This window comes from Pungitius pungitius, chromosome 2 (assembly GCF_949316345.1).
Source record: "Pungitius pungitius chromosome 2, fPunPun2.1, whole genome shotgun sequence".
Taxonomy (NCBI): Eukaryota; Metazoa; Chordata; class Actinopteri; order Perciformes; family Gasterosteidae; genus Pungitius; species Pungitius pungitius.
In genome coordinates, this window is record NC_084901.1 from 22,402,642 (window position 1) to 22,424,759 (window position 22,118).

General features: G+C 46.3%; 4 protein-coding genes across 5 annotated transcripts; 2 read left to right on the plus strand and 2 right to left on the minus strand.

Moving 5' to 3' along the window:
* The first annotated feature begins 1,254 nt into the window (after positions 1 to 1,254).
* Positions 1,255 to 7,528, plus strand: LOC119211550 (uncharacterized). Its single transcript, XM_037462538.2, has 5 exons — positions 1,255 to 2,565; positions 2,692 to 3,992; positions 4,510 to 5,268; positions 5,442 to 5,549; positions 5,756 to 7,528. The coding sequence occupies exons 1-5, from the start codon at positions 2,463 to 2,465 to the stop codon at positions 6,452 to 6,454; spliced, it is 2,970 nt and encodes a 989-aa protein (XP_037318435.2). The 5' UTR covers positions 1,255 to 2,462; the 3' UTR covers positions 6,455 to 7,528.
* Positions 7,529 to 7,709: 181 nt separating this feature from the next.
* On the minus strand, positions 7,710 to 9,659 carry LOC119211487 (beta-crystallin A1). Its single transcript, XM_037462438.2, has 6 exons — positions 9,552 to 9,659; positions 9,123 to 9,205; positions 8,880 to 8,998; positions 8,503 to 8,644; positions 8,246 to 8,388; positions 7,710 to 8,158 (listed from the first exon to the last, which is right to left on the minus strand). Exons 2-6 carry the CDS (start codon positions 9,195 to 9,197, stop codon positions 8,011 to 8,013), a joined length of 627 nt encoding a protein of 208 aa, XP_037318335.1. The 5' UTR covers positions 9,198 to 9,205; positions 9,552 to 9,659; the 3' UTR covers positions 7,710 to 8,010.
* Positions 9,660 to 10,657: 998 nt separating this feature from the next.
* Positions 10,658 to 12,571, plus strand: crybb1l1 (crystallin, beta B1, like 1). 2 transcript variants are annotated; one of them, XM_037462435.2, is made up of 5 exons: positions 10,658 to 10,739; positions 10,877 to 10,974; positions 11,079 to 11,197; positions 11,302 to 11,680; positions 11,763 to 12,571. In XM_037462435.2, the coding sequence occupies exons 2-5, from the start codon at positions 10,882 to 10,884 to the stop codon at positions 11,886 to 11,888; spliced, it is 717 nt and encodes a 238-aa protein (XP_037318332.1). In that variant the 5' UTR covers positions 10,658 to 10,739; positions 10,877 to 10,881; the 3' UTR covers positions 11,889 to 12,571. The 2 variants fall into 2 exon arrangements, with proteins under 2 accessions (XP_037318332.1, XP_037318333.1); XM_037462436.2 differs by lacking the exon at positions 10,658 to 10,739 and having other exon boundaries at positions 10,855 to 10,974; positions 11,302 to 11,434; positions 11,538 to 11,680.
* Positions 12,572 to 12,755: 184 nt separating this feature from the next.
* Positions 12,756 to 21,576, minus strand: LOC119211485 (calcium-binding protein 2-like). Its single transcript, XM_037462434.2, has 7 exons — positions 21,493 to 21,576; positions 20,705 to 21,028; positions 14,479 to 14,509; positions 14,251 to 14,385; positions 13,924 to 14,033; positions 13,505 to 13,652; positions 12,756 to 13,420 (listed from the first exon to the last, which is right to left on the minus strand). The coding sequence occupies exons 1-7, from the start codon at positions 21,574 to 21,576 to the stop codon at positions 13,395 to 13,397; spliced, it is 858 nt and encodes a 285-aa protein (XP_037318331.2). The 3' UTR covers positions 12,756 to 13,394.
* Between the last annotated feature and the right edge of the window lie 542 nt (positions 21,577 to 22,118).

The following is a 22,118-nucleotide window of genomic DNA, read 5'->3' on the forward strand; positions in this document are numbered from 1 at the left end:
TTCAGGGAGTACTGAAGGTTTCAGTGCTATTAGAAGCAGACCGCAGGATTCTTGGACTTTCTTTGAGTCATTTATCATGAGTTCCTGTGTCCTTTCCTGCCTGTCCTTTTTAACCCAGGACAAGCCGTGGTACGGGTTAGAAAAGAACCCAAATCCATCGGTGTCCTCCAGCGTAAGCCTGAGCCACGTGCACACAACAACCTTTTCAATTTCACTGTGATGCAATTCGTTAATGCAGTTTGTCTCTGAAGGAACATTTTAAAGATTTTTAACTGTAGTGGCGGCCTGATACAGAGTCTGTACCGGTTGAAGAGAGCAAATGCTATTCCCCTGAAGCTTGTAAAGTCTTCTCTCTACAAAATTCCTGCTGTTATGACTCTCGCTTCACCATGATGCAAACAGAGGAAACATTGTATTACAAATGACTTTACCGAGTCCGACTGCTGAAACCTCATATTGGCTCAATAGAGGTTATTTTGTACTGAGCAAATACTGTCTGTTGCATTAAAAACTACTTTAAAGATGGTTTGATGTGGAAGCCATTTGTCATCTCTCACATGTAGACTTGCACATAACAGTATAAACGCGTTAAGCTGCCTGTAATACTATCCTATATGTTGACACCGATGCTGGAAAAGGGGCCGGGGATGACAGGTGGCCTGGCAGCTGTGTTCCAGACAACATATAGGTGGATAAAAATAACACCTGGTTAATTTTTTTTATTCATATTTCACCGGACTAGAGAGTGGGAAGTCGTTCATTAAAATGGTTTACCTCAAATAAAATCTCAACCAGTTGGGTGAAAACAATGGATACATTATGGTTTATTGTGTCTCACGTAATGGACAGTGCTACAGTGATAGTATAACGTTATGGTTACTGAGGTTTGTGGAGGTCGTGCCATATTGCTCCCAAAATGTATTGAAATATAAGAAATATGTTACACTTTGTCCTTCAAAAGCAAACTCTTTTCAGGATTAAAGTAGCAAATTCACAGTGTTGAAACTATGCTTAATCAAATTGAATTACACATAAAGTAAAAGCCGGGTGCTAATTTTAATTCATTTTTGTTAATACTATAAATGATTGTATACTGTTGGATTATTTAGAAGCTTTGAAGTAAGTAGTAGAGATGTAAAAATGCATTTGGCAACAAATTATAGTGTAGAACTGTAAAATAGCATAAAATGGAAATGACCAAGATTATACTATTACCTCAAGTTTAGTACTTGAGGAAATTATACTTTCCACTACTGTTAAATTAACAGGGCCAGATGATAATATTTTAAGGCGAAGACAAAAGTAGTAGAAGGAAAACTCTTTACTCTTGAGTGTCTTTGACTGACAGTTGCCGTGCGGGGGAGAGGCCCGCCCCCTGGTGGCGGAGCGATATACGACAGTGTACCGTTTCTACTTGATCACGTTGACCTGTGGATGACCTATTCAAAACGGACAGAAGAAATCAAGAGAAAAATAAATACAGTATTTTCTGTTAATGTTACTTTGACGTACACCAACGTTGAACAAAACCAATGTTATTTCTTTGACGTATGAACGGATTTTATAGGGAGCGTTGAGACGGTGAGTGAAACCGAGGTCCGTCACCTGCCCGCGTTTATGTGTAACGCCGTGACCGCCAGCCGACACAAAGTAGTTCGAACTGCTCCGGTTGCTTTCGGATGTTTATTAATAGTCGATAAGGTGAATGTTGATGCATGTTAACTCACAGCTGGTCTCATGTGCGACTAGTTTACTCCTCCATGCTCTGGGCCGTTGTCTTTTGCAGTGCTAGCTGGCTGCTAGCAGTCATGCTAACCCGCAGGTGTGCAGATTAGCATTAGCGATAACTTCAAACGTTAACGCAGGAGTTTTTGTTTTAACCTTTGAGTGGTCCTTGATAACTATACTATCAATCCACTGTCATGGAAGACACAAACTAAGCCTTCTAATACCACTACTAATTGTTCGATTAACTTAACGTTTAATGTGCAAAATGTGACGTTATTAATCATACGGTTCTCCTCCCAGATACGAATTTAACGTTAGGCCATGAAAGTACATCTAAATATAGTTACAGTACTAAGTATAATAGTATACACATTCAAATACAAATAAAATAAGTACAACATCTCAATTTATCATATGTATGATGAGAGGACTGCGATAATAAAAACCTCCATATTCTGTTCATCATTGTTGGTGACAATGTGCAGTTTTTCTATGTATTCAAGAAAATAATGTGTTTAAAACACAGAGAAGATCCCAGTCATGATATCCCATCAATTTAACACAGAGCAAGCTTATGTCATTTTATATTCATTGGATAGTATTTAAGTGTATGGAATTTATATTTAATCTCTAATTGAAGGTCTTGGGTTACGTTTGTTTGACGTATTTTCTGCAAAATCTGCAAATCTTTCCCAATCTTTATTAATTCATCCTCCTCTGAAGGTAACGGGAAGATGTGGTGCTACCAAAAACCGGGGTTCCAAGCCCTCCTCCTCGCCGAGCTGCAGAGACAGCAACAGGGCAGCCAGTTCTGTGACACTCTGCTCAAAACAGAAGGTGTGAACACACGGCTCCATCTCATGCGCACCGCGTGGCCTCCTATACACCCACTTAGTTTAGATTACATCATCTCGCTGCTTTACTTATTTGTCAAAGCTCCTGACGTCGGCCCTTTCCTTCCAGGTGTATCGGTTCCAGCGCACAGTTGTATCCTCTCAGCCATCAGCCCCCACATCTCCTCCGCTCTGTCCTCGGCGCCGCCGCTCCCCGCGGGTCAGAGCCGGCTCCTGGAGTTTCGGGCTCTCGGCGCCTGCACTCTGCTCAACGTGGTCCGGCTGCTGTACTGTGGAGAGATGGCAGGGGAGGGTGGGGAGGAGGAGAAGCAACAGGCTGTTTTGGCTGCCGCCAAGCTGGGCATCCACGGGCTGGTGGAGGTCACAAAAGAAAGACGCGGTGAGGGCCGATGCGACGAAGGCCGGCGCACAGGGATGAGTGCGCAGACGGAGGCGCCCGGGAGGAATGAAGGGAAAGACGGCAGGTGGACGAGAGAAGTGACAGACGGGAGTGTCTACCTGTGGAAAGAGACGCCGTCAAACGGTAAAAGAGACACGTGGACTCAGACGGAAGCGTTGCAAGTAGATTCCGATCCTCCGTCGCACACCGCAGCCTCATTTGAGACCATCGATATGGCCGCCTTCCAGGGTTTAGGACAAGGTGATTCCCATCTGGCTCTCCCTCAAATTCCCTACATCCCCATTTCCCTCATCTACCCACCAGATGAAAACCAAATGCACCCTCCTCCATCTGCTTTCGCGAACCCCACAGGAGCTGGACTCCCTTTCGGGGCGCCGCCGCACACCTTGGACCCAACGGCCCCTCTTCTGTACTCCAGCCATGTGGCCACAGGCCCCGTTGACCTTCAGAGCTTGTGGGCTGGCACTCAAGGAGCCGCCAGTGATGTCACAGCAGCGAAAGAAAGGGGGGACAAGTGGTTGGAGCAGTTTGAAGGCAACATCCCAGGATACATCAGCTACTTCCTGAACCCGGACATGGAGGAGGAGGAGGGGGGGTGCTTTGTTGGAGGGCGAGCTAGGAGGAGGCGGGGTGCTGGGCAGGGAGGCGCCAGGAGGACTGGGACGGGTGAGAGGAGAGCCAGGAGACCACGAGCCAAAGCGGGAGGGAGAGGAGGGTTTGCGCAGACAGTGGACTTGCAGGAAGTGGGGGTGAGCAGGCTGCACAAGGTTTTCCTGCAGAGGTCAGGGCCGTCCAGAGCGGGTCAGGGGGGAGGGGCCGTGGGCAGGAAGCTGAACCTGAAGACCAGAGAGCTGCTGAGGTCGACCAAGACGAGAAGAAGGCGCGGAAAAGTGTGGGAGTTTAGCCAGAGTGGAGACGTGTTGACCAACAGCGAGTGTGGGGGAGCAGGAGGAGGAAGAGGAGGAGGAGGAAGAAGAGGAGAAGGAAGCAACACGCAGAAGTTTAACCAGGTGAATGAAAACATGGCACGACAACATGAACTAAATATAAAAATGAGGTAATTTCAACAAACAGATTATTAAAGATTTTAACAGCTTTTTACTTATTGAAATGAATTTGGGAAAGAAACAAGGGTGGGGATATATATGTATATATATGTAATGTTTATAAATACATTTATATTGAAGTTTAACGAAAAACAATAACAATGCTAAAGAATCACGTCAAATTAGAATGTGGAGAGTTGTAGATGGTCTGTAACCATAACTGAATATGTAATATTATGTAGGAGTTTCTGGATAAATGACACACTATTATCAAATGTGTAATGGTTAGAATACTTCTATCAGGACAAACTGTAACTGATCTGTTGAGTACTGAGGTCCTGATAAAGAGGATAATAACAATGTGATTCATATCACATTCTTAGTGTTTACTCGCTGCAGAAAACACATACAAAGAGATCTTTGTACCTCTGCTCTTTGATGTGTTGAGTTGTAAATGAATTCCCCTTCTCCCCGGTTACAGGATGGTCATCCTGTTGCCACGGCGAGGAGGGCAAGGACCAAACCAGCAGCATCCGTTTCCTTTTCTTGCCCTTCTCCCTCACCCGCAGCCTCCACCCGTCCTCCATCCTTGTGCCTCCCTCCTCCGGCTCCCCCCCCCAATGAGGAGCAGCCAGAACACTTTGATCGTCTCCTGGAGGAAGTGATGATGGGCCTGGACATTTTACCCATCAGCAACAGCACTCCACATCCTGCACCAGCGGTTGGCGGCGGTTACTCCACCTGTGGTGATACCTCGGTCCAAAACAAAGGACGCACGCGAGCCCCAAGTCGGGGTCTCCACGGGTCCACGCGGGTTACGGCTAAAGCAAGAGAAGACGGCGAGCAACCGGTTCTGCAGCAACAAGGCGAGGGAGAGCTGAGCGAGATGCTGGAGCACTTCCTTCAGTCCTTCGAGCAGCATGTCGACAGCTGCACTGCGAGGGCGGCGGAAGAGGAGGGTGGGGAGAGCTGCCAGGCCACGCCTCCCAAAAATACCGAGGAGGCACAGGTGATAAGAGCGGCGGCAAATAAACGGAGGAGGTGGAAAAAAAACAAGTACCCGTTCTCACGGGAGAGAAAGCGGGCAGGGAAGCTGGCGGCTTTGAGCGCCGCAGATGCCGCTGCCGCCGCCGCCCGGAGGGACGAGCAGCTGCGGCAGCTTCCCGTGGTGAAACTGGAGAGGAGCGGCCCGCTGCCAGACCGGGTCATACTGCACAAACTCAGCTGTCCGGAAATCAAGGTGACGAACTTCTCTTAACAACCCTTCCGCTAAAAGCCTCTCGACGACGTCTGCTGTCACCATCTGTCGAGCAATGACCGCACGCTATTAATACCGCGGTTACCTCGGATTTGAACAGCCGCGGAGCGATGCTATCAAATGGTTTGTCAGTGTGTGTGTTTGTGTTCTTTCAGAGTCCTACAAAAGCAAAGGCCGGTTCCTCGTCAGTGAAATACCCGCAAGACTCCTTGATCATAAAGACTTACCCAATCAGGAGCAGGTTAACAGGCGCACATGGCACAGTGAGTTTTGTACTTTAAAAATGTTTTTTTTACTAGATTGGACAACCTAACAAAGCGACACGTCCGATTTTGTTCAGACATTGTTAGCATAATGACATTAGCATTGAGCTCAAAGCACATCCGAGTTTCAGTTCAGCTTCTCAGAGCTTTTGACATTCCTGTAGACATTCATATTTTCATTGTATTTGTCTTCATTTGATTAACAGAGGAGTTTGTCCGTACTCAAGGAGCCATGTCGGATTAGGCGGGGACGCCCAGAGGGTAAACCAAACTGCTGTCCAGACAACGCCAATAAAGAAGTACTACTCCTCAGCTTGTCTCATGCCGAGAGTTCATCGCCGACGATTGAGCAGCTCGAGAAGAACCGAGAGAGACGCGACAAAGAACATGCCGAGGGAGTCGCAAAGGGGGTAGGGAAAAGGGAAGCAGAGGAAGAGGATGACGAGTCCAGCGGCATCAAGAGGATCCGCTCCGAGCATTCGGCGCCTCGGGTGCCTGAAACCTCCGCAGCGAGCGTTCCGTCCGCCAGAGAGACGCAGGAGGCCCCGCAAGCCGTCAGATGCCGCTTGCCAGCAGGGGAGCAGAGCGAGAGCGAGGCGAAGCTCGGACAAGCCGAGGACGGTTCGACGGACGAGCAGGCGGAGACGCCGGATGTGGACGGAGTCCCCGAGGACGACCGCTGCCACAGCGGAAAAGCGGCGACTCGCTTTGTCAGTGAGGCGCCTCCCGTTTCCCCCCATGTGCGTTCAGCGCGGGAGGAGAGCGTGCCGTCGGCGGGGGGCTGGGAAGAGGACGAGGACGTGGACGTGATTGGCGCCTCCGTCCCTGTGCCCGAGCCGGTCCTCATCAACTGGTCGTCGGAAGGCGAAGAGGAGGACGGAGACGAGGACATCGATGTCGTCTGAGGAAAGGCTCTTTGAGTAAAGAGGTGCTCTAACGTCAGCGCCACTCGCTTCCACTCTTTTTTCTACTCCATTTTATGCAGTTGAGAAAAAAAAAATGGCTCAACGCCGTAGGTTAAAGGTCAGGTTTAGTGTTGGATGTTATCATTTTTTTATTTCAGCATGAACGTGTTCCGTGTTTTATTGTCTTCATCTCTGTGTACAACCAGAGATTTACATTGTTTAGAGACTTACGGGTAAGATATGCAGTATAATGCATAGATGCAAAGACCCTTTAATCCGTACAGAGCCAACGTAGTTTTAGTTTAAGTGGGTTTAAGCTCTTGAGTTAAAATGACAGACAATCATTCGCAGATAGATCTCTTTGTATTTAGATATTTAGCCGTTTATTTCATGTGAACATTTTCAAAGTTGTTACTGCTAAATCCAGTAATTTGCAATTGTTGAGCAGATATTTTCTGCAAAGTTTGTTTTAACAGTCGAGTGTTGAAAACAACACTAACCGCCCAGTCAATAAATCACGTTAAATGTTTTACTAGAATGTGACTGTTTTGGTTGTAAATTTGATGAATGGCGTCATCTTCTGTTGGGCCACAACTCGTACATGTTTTTACTCTCAAGTTTTTCCTGTTCATGTTCCTTGGAGCACTTTTGAGTCTCATTAAAAAAATCCTACTTCTGTACTTCCTGCAGCAGCTTTGTTCTGTAGATGAGGAGTTTAAAATACGTGTTCAATTCTGGGGGTGAAAGGTCAGTGTGACCTCACAAAACTTGTTTTTAGCCATGATGATGTAATTTTAATGATTAATAATTAAGGTCATTATGAAGATGGTTGACAGGCACCAAGGATGGAGGCGTTCCACTGACAGGCGATTCCTGAAAATGTTTCTGTTTGCATGTTTTTACCTGAGATTTATCTTCAAGCACCATGCCAGTAAAAATACTGTATGTCTTTGGGATGAATGATAACCTTTTTCATCCCTTATCCGGTCCTTAACTTCACTTGCAATATGTCGATTGCGTCATTGAGCACATTGAATCAGTAAGGTTCACATAGTAAAGTTACTACGTTTTAACTGTCACCCCCTCAGTAAACTGTAAAAAGTTGGTTTGACCGGGTTTCATTATTTTACATACATGACCTGCTCTATTCATTACGCACACACGCACACACACACACACACACACACACGCTTCTAATAAAACCAGAATACATGAAGTGAAAATGAGTTTATTAGTTTTCAACCGCCCACACACGACATCATGACACATCTGAGCTGCACTGAGGACACTCGAGGGGTTTCTCCCGGAGCCTAGTCTCCCCTCCAGGGTTCGATTCCGGCTCACTGACGAACCGCTCCGCCTTTGGGGGACAAGTACAGCGCAAGTGTGTGTGCGGTGTGTGTGGAAACCTCTAAACCAAATAAAAAGACACTAGTGTGTGAGTGTCTGTTCCGTCGGCGCGTGGGTTTCCCTGTGCTTCAGCTGCGCGATATTGTCTCTTATCGCACTTTTACGGGTGAAGCGAGGGGAGCCGCTGCCTCGGGCCTGTCGCCCCCTCAGTGCTGGATGCGCCTGATGGACTGGATCTGGGGGGTCTGACAGTGGGACCCCCAGTTCCTCCAGTGCTGGTAGTCTCCGCTGTGTCTCTCGCACTCCATGATGTACTGCTGGCCCCTGTAGCCAGGGTGCTGGTAGCACACGAAGCTGCAGGAGAAGGAGACTAATAGTCAGCGGGACTGGTTTTTTTTATTTCCCAAGAAATAAAAGTGGGGGAAAAAGAGTGTAACTTACGCGCCGCACTGCACGTGCATGGATCCAACCTCGGGCATCATCCAGCCCATGGCCTGCAGGGAGGGGTAGTCATCACTGATCTCCGCGCTGCGGCCCATGAAGTTCTCCTTCTCGAAGATCACCATGCGACTGCTCTGGTGGGACTGTAGGGGAAATAGAGCAACAGTTGGATATGAGGACCTGCCACACCCCTTCCCAACCCTCCCTCCCCCAGCAGCAATACAACCATCTGAGGTAAGATAACAGGGTGCACTCACGGCGCAGTAGATGGGGCGCAGGGACATGAGGCGCTCCACGTGGTAGGAGAGGGAGCCGCTGTACGCGTCCCAGTGGGGGTACTCGCCTCTCTCCAGGATGAATTGCTGGCCCTGGAAGTCGTGGTGCTCGAAGCCCACCCAGCTTTTCAGGGAGAGAGTGAGAGAGCACTTCACTTTGGGTCTTTTGATATTTTGAAGACGATGACTTGTGAAGCAGAAGCAATTGGTGGAGTCTCATTTCAACAGCACAAAGGCCATGTGGCTCCATTTGTGCTGGAAGCTTCCTCACATTTCCCCTCCTCTCCCCCTCTTGTTTGGGATGGGTTAGGTTTATACCATCATCATTCATTTTACCAGAGAAAGAGTAAGACACTCACGCTCCGCTCTCCACCCGGATGGAGCGGATGTTGTCCAGTCCACAATCCTGAATGTTGCAGCACTCGGAGGTGAACTCCTGGCACTTGCCCTGGAAATGCTCCTGCTCGAACACGGTCACCTGATGGGGAGGAGCAGGGGAGGGGATTCAATTGGTATTACGGTTCTATAGTTTCCCCCTGCGTTACCTTTCACTATTGCAGAATGGTAGCATAATTTGTGTGTGCGTGTGTGTGTGTGTTTACCTTGAAGAAAGGAGCCATGCCCATTCCTGAGTTGACCAGCGGCTGCATCATTGGGGACCTTGTAGTTCTGTACATCTTTACTCCTGATGGTCAAACGAGGACAAAGCAAAGTCACCCAAAGCGCACAAGAAAACACAAGGAGGCAAAGAGGTAAAAGAAGGCTGTCGGCATTTACAGTTTAAATGGCTCAGGAGCTAAATACATCTTTTTATGTTTGTCCCAGTGTGTAAACACTTTGCTGGTGAATTTCCACCACGAAACCAACAGTTGATCTACATTTTCGAGGTTTAAAAAAAAAAGAACAAGAAGTATGAAATACAATTGTGATTAAAATGTGGTGCGAGTGTTTCAGAAAGTGCTTCTGGTGTTTCAGGTGTGCACCTGTCCGTCTGACCGTGAGCTGTGTTGAGAGCAGAGATGAGTCCTTACCTAGATCGGTACTTTATTGGAAGAGCTCGAAAGTGGCACGCGCCCACAACCTGCCTCGCGTAGAGCTTGAACGGAACCTGGCGCTTCAGTTTTATACCGACGCTCGAGGAGCGCGCATGGCGGCGCGCGTCTCCGTGGCTCCGACTCCACCACCCGCTTTGGCACAGCGGTGGCGCGATTGGGCGAGGGGCGCGCGGCCGCGTGGCCGTTGGATGCTGTTGTCCGCGCTGCTTCAGGCCAGCTCAGCAGATCCCACAGTGCCGCTGCTGTGGCACAAAGGCACTCCGGCATGTTCGCACCCCGGTCAGCAGTCCAGCGCGTGTCCAGGCACAAAGGGCCGGGATCGGGGTGGAGAATGAGGGGATTAACGGCGCAGCAGTGAGGCACCGCACGGGGCACATGGGAGGAATGGGTAACAGGGTGGATCCGAATAAGTGTGTAGAAGGGATAGAGACAGTATAATTTTAGTAATGTTCTTGGCACGCAGATGTTTTACTACAAGCTGAATCAGTGTGTGTGCACTGAATGCATCAGTTCCAATGAAGGTTCCAGCCTCATGTATCAACTCAGATTTTGTTTGGATGTAAAAAGCATATCCTGTAAATCTTCTATTATTTGTGCCGTTTAGATCTTCCAGAGGAAAAGAAAACGTTTATCTCACACGATCACACTCACTGACTATGTGGAAACATGTAGCCTTAACATCAGTGTTTACCCTACCCTACCTAGGTGTACTGTAATCACATGTTTTTCTTACTACCTTTATATGAATCAATGAATGAAATATCTCAGGGTATTGTATGCAATCATTGCACTAGTTTATACTTTAAATACGTGGATTGTTATGTTAAAAGGAGTACAAAGAAACTGAAATACGTATCTAAATGCTTGTGGGTTAGTTTCCATCACTAACGTGTGAGTGTTGTGTTTCATTAGTTCCGTTAGTAACTGGTCCTCGGTCTGGTGTCCAGCTTCAGGGTGTCAGTCCTCTGGCTCCGCCCCCTCCTCCCTGTCTGTCCCTCTCTGATGATGAGGGCTTTCTTTTGTTTGCCGTCTCTGACCTCAGCAGGTTTGTTTCTCTCCCCCTAATCCCTCTCCCATGGGCGCCAGCGTATAAAAGGCAAGGGCGCACTCCGAGTCGCACACACTTTGAGTGAGGCTTGTCGTAGGCATCGCACACGCACACAGGTAAGGTGCACAAATAGACATAGATCAGACCAAAGTATACAGATTATTCTGTATCTGTCCGATCTCTTTCCTCTATCTCGATACTCTACTCGTTACATCTGGATATCCATCCTCACTGCTTTTTTCTCTCCACACAGCAATCATGTCCAGTGGAGATAAGTCCAAGACTTCTTCCCAGACCGATGGGAAGGCTGCTCAGAGCAAGAAGTCCGAGATGGGAATGATGGCCTACAAGGTGGGTGTCTCTCACACTGATAATGGGATGGACTCAGTGTGTCATACCACGGAACCTTCGCTGGGGTCGTACTGACTCATCTGCGTGCATTTGCGCCCTTCCAGATGTACGTGTTCGACCAGGAGAACTTCCAGGGTCGCATGATCGAGATCAGCAACGAGTGCATGAATGTGTGTGAGATGGGCATGGACCGCGTGCGCTCCCTGCGCGTTGAGTGCGGACCGTAAGTCTAAGAATTTATATATATATATGTATGTTATTATACATATTCAGTTGAATCACGCGTCTTTGCATGGATACTTCATGATACTTCATGATCATCTGCAGCTTCGTGGGATACGAGCAGATGAACTTCTGCGGTGAGATGTACATCCTGGAGAAGGGAGAGTATCCTCGCTGGGACTCCTGGAGCAACTGCCAGAAGAACGACTACCTGCTGTCCTTCAGGCCCGTCAGAATGGTACAAAAGGAAAAAGAAACACTCGAGTTCCCCTTTTTTGCTTTTGACTGCCCCCCCTTGACCGTTTCTTTTTTCTTTCTCCCTGGTTTCGTCTCGCTTTCAGGACCCCGAGAAGCACAAGATCTGCCTGTACGAGGTCGGAGAGTTCAAGGGCCGCAAGATGGAGATCATGGACGACGACGTTCCCAGCCTGTTCTCCTACGGCTTCACCGACAGAGTGGCCAGCATCATTGTCAGCTGTGGAACGTGAGTGCACGGCGCTTTGCAAATGGCCCGATGAAGCGAAACCCGTGCTGACTTGTTTTTCCCCTTGGCTTTTTCTCCCTAGCTGGGTGGGATACCAGTTCCCCGGATACCGCGGAAGCCAGTACCTGCTGGAGAAGGGCGAGTTCAGGCACTTCAACGAGTTCGGCGCCCGCCACCCCCAGTTCCAGTCCGTGAGGCGTATCCGTGACATGCAGTGGCACCAACAGGGCTGCTACACCATGGCCAGCAAGTGAGGCTCAGGGAAGGAGAGAAAGAGAAAGAGCGGAAGTGAGGGAGAGAGGCGGCGGAAGAGGGAGAGGGGGAGAGATGTCTGAGGCCTTACCTCGGTACCTTTAACGGTCTAGGATCTAACGCAGCGAGGGGAAGGGTGAGGATCTGGATCTGCACCAGCTGGACCACCCTCCATTCGTCTCCGTCTCATCTGTCCTCTTTCTCCCCCACGGGCTGAGCTTTGCTTTCCCCCCTTTTCTCCCCTTTTTAAAGTCCCTCACTTCAGTCCTCTGCCAAACACCAAAGAGGAAGACAGCGCTGTCTTGCTGTGTTACACACTTGATTCTCGGCTCAGGGTATGATGCCCTGCTTCTTGCCCCTGTGCATCGCACACCCTCTCTGCTGTACAGAATACTGGCCAAGTTTTCAATAAAAAGGAAAATCTTGATTTTAAAAGATGCAGTTGTTGTTTCTTATTATTGAAAATGAAATAAATGAAAATGTCTTTTAACAAAAACAGTAAGAAAATAATGAAATAAATACAATTGTGAGATGAAGATTGTGTATGATATGATTATGTAAGATATACAGTTTGTTCATCCTGACTAGTTCTCAATCGCTGCAAAAAATCCCCCAAATCCAAACAAAATTGCCTTGTCTGGGAAAAGAGTGAAAGTTGACTGACAGGCCAGTCTGCTGTGTAGGACCGCCTTTGTAAAATAGCAAGGTATCTCCATTTTCACTTTCAATTAAAAATGACAAACTTCATAATCAATTTCCACAGTACAGTAAAATACATATTTAGCAGCTTTGGAAAAGTCTGAAATGTCATATGATAAATAATTGTGTGATTGTGTGTGTGACAATGGTGACTTTTGAGGAGCGAGCTTTATGTTCAGTGAGCTGTGTGAGACGTGTTTGTTGTGTTGTTTGTTGTGTATCCCTGCAGAGACCGCATGACTCTCCTCAAAGGTCTGAGGAGTGCACCATGACAGCAAGGCTGAAGTCAAGTCCTGTACTTTTTAGAAGCTCCAACTTGCAACACTTGCTGGTACATTTTAATTCTGGATTCTGGGTTCATCATTACATCATTGATGAACCCTTTTGTCTATTAGGAAAATAACATTTTTGCGTGTTTTACGGTTGCACGTTCTTTTCAGCTGTACTTTTTCCCAGCCGAGATTCAACAATTTGTCCAGTGTGTCTATATTTCTTTTTAATAAAAAAAAATGTAACAGTTGTGCAATCAAGATTTCAGTATGGAAAAATACATCTAGAAACAGTCATAAATATTTTCTATGAAGCGTTTGATATGTTTTACTGCTGTTGAAAAGCTTTATCATTTCATTGCACATGGAGTTCAGATGTATATATTCATGTTAGTTATTTTGATACAAAAATATCAATTTTTATTAGTGCTGCCTCTTATCCCGTATTTGCATAATTTTTTGTTGGTCCATCTCTACTTGAATTGCTGGGCAGGTCAGCGGGACATCATTCGCACAAACTCTGGAAGCACAAGAGAAGGAGAAAGATGAGGGTGCACGTAGTTTCCCACATCTAGATCTTACATCCAAATATAACTCATTTTACCTTCGAAGTCCACCAGACCGTCTCCGTTGAGGTCGACGTCTCGGAGGATCTCGTTGATCTCTCTGTTGGTCACTTGTTCTCCCATCAGCTGCTTCATGGCTTCACGGAGCTCAGTCAAACTGATCTGACCGTCGCCGTTAGAGTCAAACTGGACACAACCAGAGACAAATAAAGAGCCACATCAAATTCTAATCTAATTTTCATTAAATAGTATTAACCTGAAAACACTAGGACGTTAAATAACTACTCTGGTTGCGTCTCATTCTTTGCTTCACATTGGGCTCTCTCCTGTATTTGTAATGTTCATCCCAGGATTTACCCACAGTGCACTCCACTGTCTCCACTTACACCTGTGTTTGTTAAGTCAAAATGTCTGCAGTGAAAAATAAACATCTCTCGGTAACAATTTATCTCCTGACCTCTTTAAAAGCATCTCGTAGTTCTTTGACTCCAATCATGTCGGCGGTCTCTGCCAGCATCTTGGGTCCCATCAGCTCCACAAAGTCCTCAAAGTCCAGTTTGCCTCCACCTGAAATCACGGTGCAAAAGTTGACCATCAGCCGGCAATCAAGGCGGTTGACGACAAAAACGACAAAAGTGCTAACGCTTGTTAACGGTGTGCCGACGTATTCAGCTAATATTTAGCTAAGCAGCAAGAAACAAGAAAGTGCAATTTCATGCGTATCTGGGTCAGGCTTTGGTTATCAAGTAACTACTGCCATGTTTCAGGCTGCTGTTCCACTCACAGATCTGCTGGCTCAGCTCGATGAGCTCCATCTCTGTCGGCATGTACCCCATGGTCCTCATGCACTCCCCTAGGTCTCTGTGACTGATGTAGCCTTTTTTGTTCCTGTCAAACTCCACAAATGCCTCACGGAGCTCTGGTGTGAAGAAGCAGACAAACAGAAGGTATGCGCGTTAACACCAGTCGGGCTGCTGTGACGCTGAGTGGAGACACGCTGCAGGTACCTTACCGTCGAGCTCCTCTGGTCTCAGCTCTCTGTCCTGTTGAAAGGAAGCAGAGAGGCACATCAGCTTCTCACTCCATGCGGCTCGTGAGAATATTTAGATTGTTTGGCGTAGAAGACACATAAACACAGTCCGATTTAGAGCAACACCATTGTGGAAACACCACTGGGGAGGGAGGATGTACAAACGGAAGATGAGAGAAGTGATTAATGGAGATTGGCTTCATGTGCTTTGCATGGTATGAAAGATAAACTGTCTGGGCCGGTGGATGCATGTGTTTCGGCTTTTATGCTAAAATGTGATTTAGCAAATGTAGAGAAGTTGGTTCAGATTCATGTGCTCAAGTTTTTCAGTGAACATCTGGAGATTATGCGATTTAGAGGTTTAGTTAGTACTTTGGAACGTTAATTGTTCAGCAGGAGGACACATCCAGTGTGGAATGGGTTGTACAGACACTTGACACTCGGGCTTGGACCCAGCCATACAAAAGCAAACAAACTGTTGCTCATTAAAGAGGATGTTAGGATAAGAGCTTTAGAGAGAAAACAATATGGGACAAACCATCTGGCATCGTATTTCATTTCTTTCTGGGGAACACTGAAAAATTAACTGGAATTCATTTTTAGGAGTTGGTACAAAAAGAAAATATATGTGAAATCCTTGCGTTGCTTTCTCCCTTAAAAAATGCCATTTCACACAAACTATAGCTTTTCTCACAAAAAACGTCTGTTAAAAGGGACGTCCAATTACAGAAAGCCTGTGGAGAAATGTGCAACCAATGAAATCCTTTATTCCAAGTGATGTCATAGGAATATCAATTTGGTCCCTGACAGCGAAACTCAGTGACGACACCCTCAACTAGCAAATAAAGGACACCAGGGCTCGACATCACACAGCATCTGAAATATGACGATGTTGGTTGTGTAGCCAAAGTTATGTGTTGGTTATGTTTTTTTGAAACATAGTTGTCATGCAGAAATGTATTATACAGATGTTCCCTATTCCTGCACCACATTTCCTCCTTTTAATCTGAGATTTGCTTTACCCGTTGACTGTCCGCAGCCATTTTTAGAGGTTTGACAAAGCGGCAAAGGAGTGAAAATGAACTGAGCCCCTAGTGGGCGCCCCGTTTCTCTCAGACAGCAACTCACTTCAGGCTGTGGCTCTTAGGAGCTGCTGTAGATGCATCGCTTCATAACCATTCATCATTCCTCCTGAGCTGTAGCAATACTATTCACGTTGCCAAAGTTTTTTCTAAATCAGTTTGTATATTTGAATTCCATTCAACGGTAAACCGCAACGTGTGTGCGTCATTTCTAAAGAAATGACAGGGATCGGTGTAAAGACGGGGCCTTTGAAGCGGTTTTACGATCCTCTTCATCTCAGTTTACGCGGTGCTTCGGCAGTTCAATACTTTTTTAGAACAATCCGGTTGCCGTGCAGTGACCACGAAGCCTTCAGAGGCCTTTTTGTGGAACCTTGGTGAAGTCACCCTTGACCTTCGTTCACATATGAGAGGTAGCCCTCGACTCGGTCAACACGTCCCATGGGATTGGGTGAGCGATTGGCCGCTCTGAGCATGATCGTCTGACCCAGACCGGCGATGGGATGACGCACACAGCTGGAGCGGTGGAGCAATGCGGAGGGGGAGGGGGGGGGGGGAAATGAATCGACACGAGTGGAAACAGTGGCCCGGGGGGGTGGAGGGGTGTTGTGCGAGGACCACACTGTGTACACATTTTGCGTTCTGCTACATACGGGTTTCTTTGTAAAGCCCTGTCTAAGGAAGATGCAGGCCGGGCCCACGATGTTCTGCAGCATGTTGCAGTTCTTGACCAGCGTGCAGAAGGGATCGTTGAACGAGTCTTCCTCCCCGCCGTCCTGATCCTCGTCTTCCTCCGGGCCCACCCCCCTCAGTCTACCCCTGAGGGGCCCATCCATTCCCCCCTTTAGAGGCAGACCACTCAGTCATACACTGTCTGCATGACCGACTACTTCACACATAAAACAGAGTCATTCATTTCGAGGAGACAGGTCAGCACCCACTGTTGTCAAGCCACGCGTAGCTAGTCTGGGTTGCATTGACTTTGAGATAACGACACCTTGTTTCAGTACATGACACTGCTGTAGCGTACGGAATAAAAGTGATGAAAGTTTTCCTGTTACGCCCATGAAGGGCAACATTTTGCGTCCTCACTCTTATACTTGTGAAAGCGATTAACAAAGGATAAAATAAGTGTAGCAAGTTGTGAAGAAAGTTTCAGAAGCAGTGGTCTATTGAAATACTATTTTGTTACAGATGCTTTTTCCCCAGATAACAAGACTCCACTTCATTGATTATGAGACATCTGTCAATTTATAAAAGTTCAAATTAGCTCAGATACAAAATAGCAATGTATTCTCAAGGGCTCTTACCTTCTTCATTTTGTCTTTCGGTTTAGTGCAGTTTCCCATTACCCAACTCTCTCTCTCTCTCTCTCTCTCTCTCTCTCTCTCTCTCTCTCTGTGATCCTATTTGCTTTCTCTTCTCTTTCTCGGCTCTCTTTGGACTCCTTAGAGCTCCATCTTCTTCCCAAGCTCTGACTTCTGACAGAAACCTGTGTCCCGGGCCCGGCACCAGATACCACGGAGATTTAAAAAGAAAAACAAACCTCTAACAATAAACGGCTGTAATCCACACATGAACGTTTCTATATGCTCCAAAGTGTCATCAAACGAAAAACGGAAAAATAACCCCACCGAGCTCCTCCCCTGGAGCAGGATCGCTGTCTCTTTCCCTTCACACTGACCGATGCGTTTAATCCCCCTCTTCCCCTCTTTGCTTTTTCAGTTCTCCCTCTCTCCCTTGCTCTCTTGCTCTCTCGCTCCTCGCGTGTTGCACCAGCATTCACATGACTTCATCTCCAGTGTGAGGAGTTTCAGAGGGAGAATTAAGAGGAGAGAGAGATTAGTCCGTTCCATTTGAGATTAAAGAGTAGGATGGGGTGATGAAAGGGAAAAAAAGAGAGATGGATACAGGGAAGAGATGGAAAAGACATGGTGGAAAAGAGATGAGCGTGTGTTGGGTGTTTGTCAAATCTGAACCACAACTGAATCTTCTTAATTTATTGAAACAAAGTGATTGCTTCAGAATTCTAGTCAAAAAGAACATTTATTATATTAAATGAAAATAGGGGATTCATTTTCTTCCAATTAGTTTGATTAAATGGAAACTCAATCCTCTTTGATCATTAAAGTGGTGCCAAAAAAAACAAACCCAAACAAATCTGAGCTTCAAATTTCCTGAAATGAAAGTTCCCCTCTGAACTGTGTCTCTAAGGTGTTTTCCATGAAGAATGTTCTCAGCTTGTATCATTTTAAACCTTAAAACAAATGAAAAGCTGTGACGGCTTATGAGTAACGACAAAGTCCGAGGTGCAAATGTAGCATTCAAATCACAAGTTGAGCTTATGAGTGCAGTGCTAAGTGAACGGCTGAGCTCGTAAAAAGCATCTGGCATCAAATCTCTCCAGAAAGAAGATGTGGCATCATGCTTACTACATCCATATGGTGAGAACAGATGTGTGTGTGTGTGTGTGTGAGGGGGGTTGTGAGATACATTAGATATCTAAATATGGCTTTGAAAGTTTTTTGTCCACAATTTTAAATAAATGACTAAATTGTTGCTTGATGCTTAATGCTTTCCCTAACGTTGATTGTTTTTCCGAGCCATTTTATTTTGAAGGCCTCCGTGGAAAGCACTAGATTTCAGTGGTGATTTCAGTGATTATTTGTACAGAAACTTAACCTTTTTTTAAGTTTCAAGTTTTTCTTGTGAAGTTCAGTGTTTTTGTTCACAATCAAATATACAATAAACACATGAATCTCTCTCGGTAGAAGCACAAAAAAAATTGTATTGGTGCAAATAAAGGCCCTGCATACTCACATGTATTCTTTCACCTGCATTGGCTTATTGAGGTTTGTTGCAACAAGACCTAAAAAATGTCTCTCCTGCACTGTCACTCAGTCCTCAGAAGAGCTTTAAGTGTTGCTTCGTGTTTGAAGTAATCATATCATTTTTTGGTAAAACCTCCATTTTCTCTTCATATAATGATGATGTAATTCTGTTGCAGTAACCAGCAGTCACCGCTAGAGGCCACTTTAGGTCAGAGAGCTCCAACAGCTGCGTTTTATCTGCCAGCTGCTGCAAAACACTTGAGACTGTTTTAATACAACCTCTATTTATAGCAGAATCTCTTGGATTGAGCATCACTGAATGATGTGAAAGCTTAACAGTTTTTCCCACTTAAAAGAAAACTTAACCCAGAAAAGGTTACTAAGTAGAAACCGTTAAGAGTTAAAAACTCCAATTCTGGCATAAATATGATATGAGTATCTGATCCTCATAAAATATCATTGTTATGTAAAAGATCAAAATGCCGCTGCAACAGTTTTCTGTCATTAAAACAGAAAAGCTTGTGATAACAGATTTAGATTTCATGTACTTGGTTTTACGTAGTAGTACACATACTGTACATGGATTAATGTAAACAAACCCCAATTAGTACTTAGTCATAAGATAAATCGCATTATCGAACTTCAAACTCCTCCTCCTCCTTCATTTGGAACTGTGCATACAAAAGTCACGTGTGCACAACATCTGCATGAACATGTGTAATTCATTATCTATTTATCTTGTGTGAAACTCAAATTCTACGTTATGTAATACTGACATCTGGATTTCAAAATGTGACGTCTGAAGTGTGAAGTAACACATGAGCTCACATCAAATTAAGCACATGTGTTATGCCACAGGTGTTCGTTATCACCTGAGGTTCTACGTTTGGGAGACGTTTGGATGTACTAATCTTACTCACATGTATATCTCATAACCACGTCTTTGACACCTCAAACACTATCATCTTTTTGTTTCCTAAATTTAAGTTAGACTAAAATGTGTGTGCGTTTGTGTGGTTGCACGCACACACATTTGACTAGGTTTTGATTACTTTTCCATTGCTTGTCTACTTAAACGCTTTTCACAGGGGGTCGATTGAAGCACCACACTCACTTCTTTCACTCACCGTGCATTGTGTGTGTGTGTGTGTGTGTGTGTGTGTGTGTGTGCGTGTGTGTGCCCCTGTGTGGGCCAATGATGTGTCCCTGCTTTTGGACTCTGCAGACTCTCCTACCGTTGTCAAGAGCTTGAGAGTGTGAGCAGGTAGACATATCGTGCACTGATCTGGTGTCAGATGTGCATCAGCTGGTGTCGAGTGCCGGGAGCTGTAACCCGAGAGACGGACGGAGGAAGGTGGGAGGAGGTGTGAAAGTATTCCGATATTTTAGTACCGACACTGTTGGTGTTGATGTGAGATTTTTAATGTTGTAGTTGAGATTTAACAACTTTATTTTATAGGGGAAAAAGTGCTAAAAATAGATCATCGTTTACATGTTGAACAAATGTTTGGATTCGGAATATTGTGAAAGTTGTATTCGCAAAACTGACTATTACAGATGACCAGTAACAAAAGAGGCAGAGATGAACCAATCTGTTCAGGGATTGTTAAACGATTAATGTGAATCATTGAGTTACACTGGTGGTCAAGCTGAGGTTCAGGGCCCCCGATGCGCCCCACACAGAGAAACCAGGACGTTTTCTTTCAACACGCTCCTCTCTCCCACTCACTCAGCCTGTCTTTTCTAATTTTGTCTCACTTACATCACCGCTGACATCACTTTTTTTCTCATTTTTTTATACCCGTTTCCTGTTTCTACCCTCCTCATCATCCCCCTCTGCACAGTCTGCTGATCAAGAAGACTCTTTCTCCATGTTTTGTTAAAGCTCCGAGTGACTCGTGACCTCAGCGCTTCCTCACACCATGACCCCCACATGTCAGACGGACGCTGTGGCGGCATGGAGGTGGCGTGTCATGTGTCACCGCCCACCGCGCCAGCGATGGGATGTCATGTGATACCGGGTGTCCATCGGACTTCTGGCTGGCTTTGACCGTATCTGTTACGGATTACTCTTTTCGCGCCATGTTTTCTGATGTAAAGGAGTTTAAGTCTCCATCACGTGTCGTGTTGGAGGAGGGTGGGGGAGAGAGACGGGACCAGAGCCAGAAACATTGCTTTAAATTTGTATGAGTGGCTCAATGTTCCAATCAACCGGAGATGCTCGATGCAGCACATGAAACGCACAGTGCCAGCAGTGTCCCACACACACACACACACACACACTGCTGCTCCTACCTGTCCGAACACAGAGTCCACGATGGGCAGCAGATCGACAAACTCCCCCCCCACCTCCTCCTCCTCAGTCTCCCCCTCCGCCCCTCGCGGCGGCGCCTCCATCCAAGCCTGCAGCTCCTCCTCCTCCTCCTCCTCCTCCTTCTCCTTCTCCTCCAGGCTCTCGCTGTCCTCGGCAGCGGCCGCCGACATCCGGAGGAACGGAGCGGATGATTTCTGGGGCCGAGGAGGGTGAGGTGTGGCGACGGGAGCTTCTCCGACACCCCCTCCCAGCCCGGTGCTTCGCTTCTTCTGCTTCTCCAGGTTCTTCTTGATGGAGGCCTGCACCTGAGGTGGGGGTCGGGGGTCAGAATTCAGACTATATGAAATCTTACTTTGAGCTTTTACGCAAAGAGAGATACTGTGTTTGCCCTGTTGTCTGATATTGTGGAGAACTGTAACATCTGCTGTAGAAAGCAAAGAAATATAAGATCTACTATTTACATGCAAAAAGCCCACACAGTGTTATTTACACCCTGTTTCACCAACTTATACCATCACCCACAGTACAACATTGTCAAGATCTTCTTTTCTTCTATCCAAATAGGTACACATCTGTTATATGAAGAACTCTTTAAGGTAATTAAGTTAAATTGAGGTTCATTCAACCCAATTATGCATTTTTGCAAACTGAAACAAATGTAAATCTCTCTGCATGCAATTACCTATATATAGATATAGGTAATATAGATAAAATAGAATATAGATCTATCTATATACATATACATATTCATGCACCTATATTCACGCACCTGTTTTGCACTCATCGGCGATGGCGTGCTCATCCCTCCTCCACTGCCTCCTCCTGCAGACGGTTCTCGAGCGAGCATGAACATCTCGGTGTCACTTGCTCACATTCACCCCCCCCCTCCCCTCCTCCTCCTCCTCCTCCTCTCCCCTCCCCGCCTCCCTCCCCGTCTCTCTTGCTCTTGCCTGCGTTCCTCTCCCTGGCAGTATAGCAACCGTTTACTTTATTTTTATTTGAATAAATTCTTAATAATTAGTAAATAAGCTGAAAAAAATAAATTAAAAAAATAAAATAAAAGAGAATTGACCAAAGAATGCTGCTGTGCTGATGAGGTGTTTGTTCAGGGTGAAAATACCAACGAGAGGAAGAGTGGTGGCACTAAGTCGCTCGTCTGGTTCCTTCTCTCTGTCCCAGTATTCATCCCGCCACCCCGTCCATGTGTCTCTGAGTGCGTTCAGGTGAGGCGGTTTTTATCTTCAGCTGTTTGTCTTTGCACGGGGATTAAGTTCCTGCCCCTCGGCCCCCGCTCGCTGTCTCTCGGCCCTTTTTGGGCGACACTCTACACCTCCTGAACTTTAGCTCCCTCGTGTTATCTACCTGTAACATATCGACCTCCTCGCTTTCCTCTCA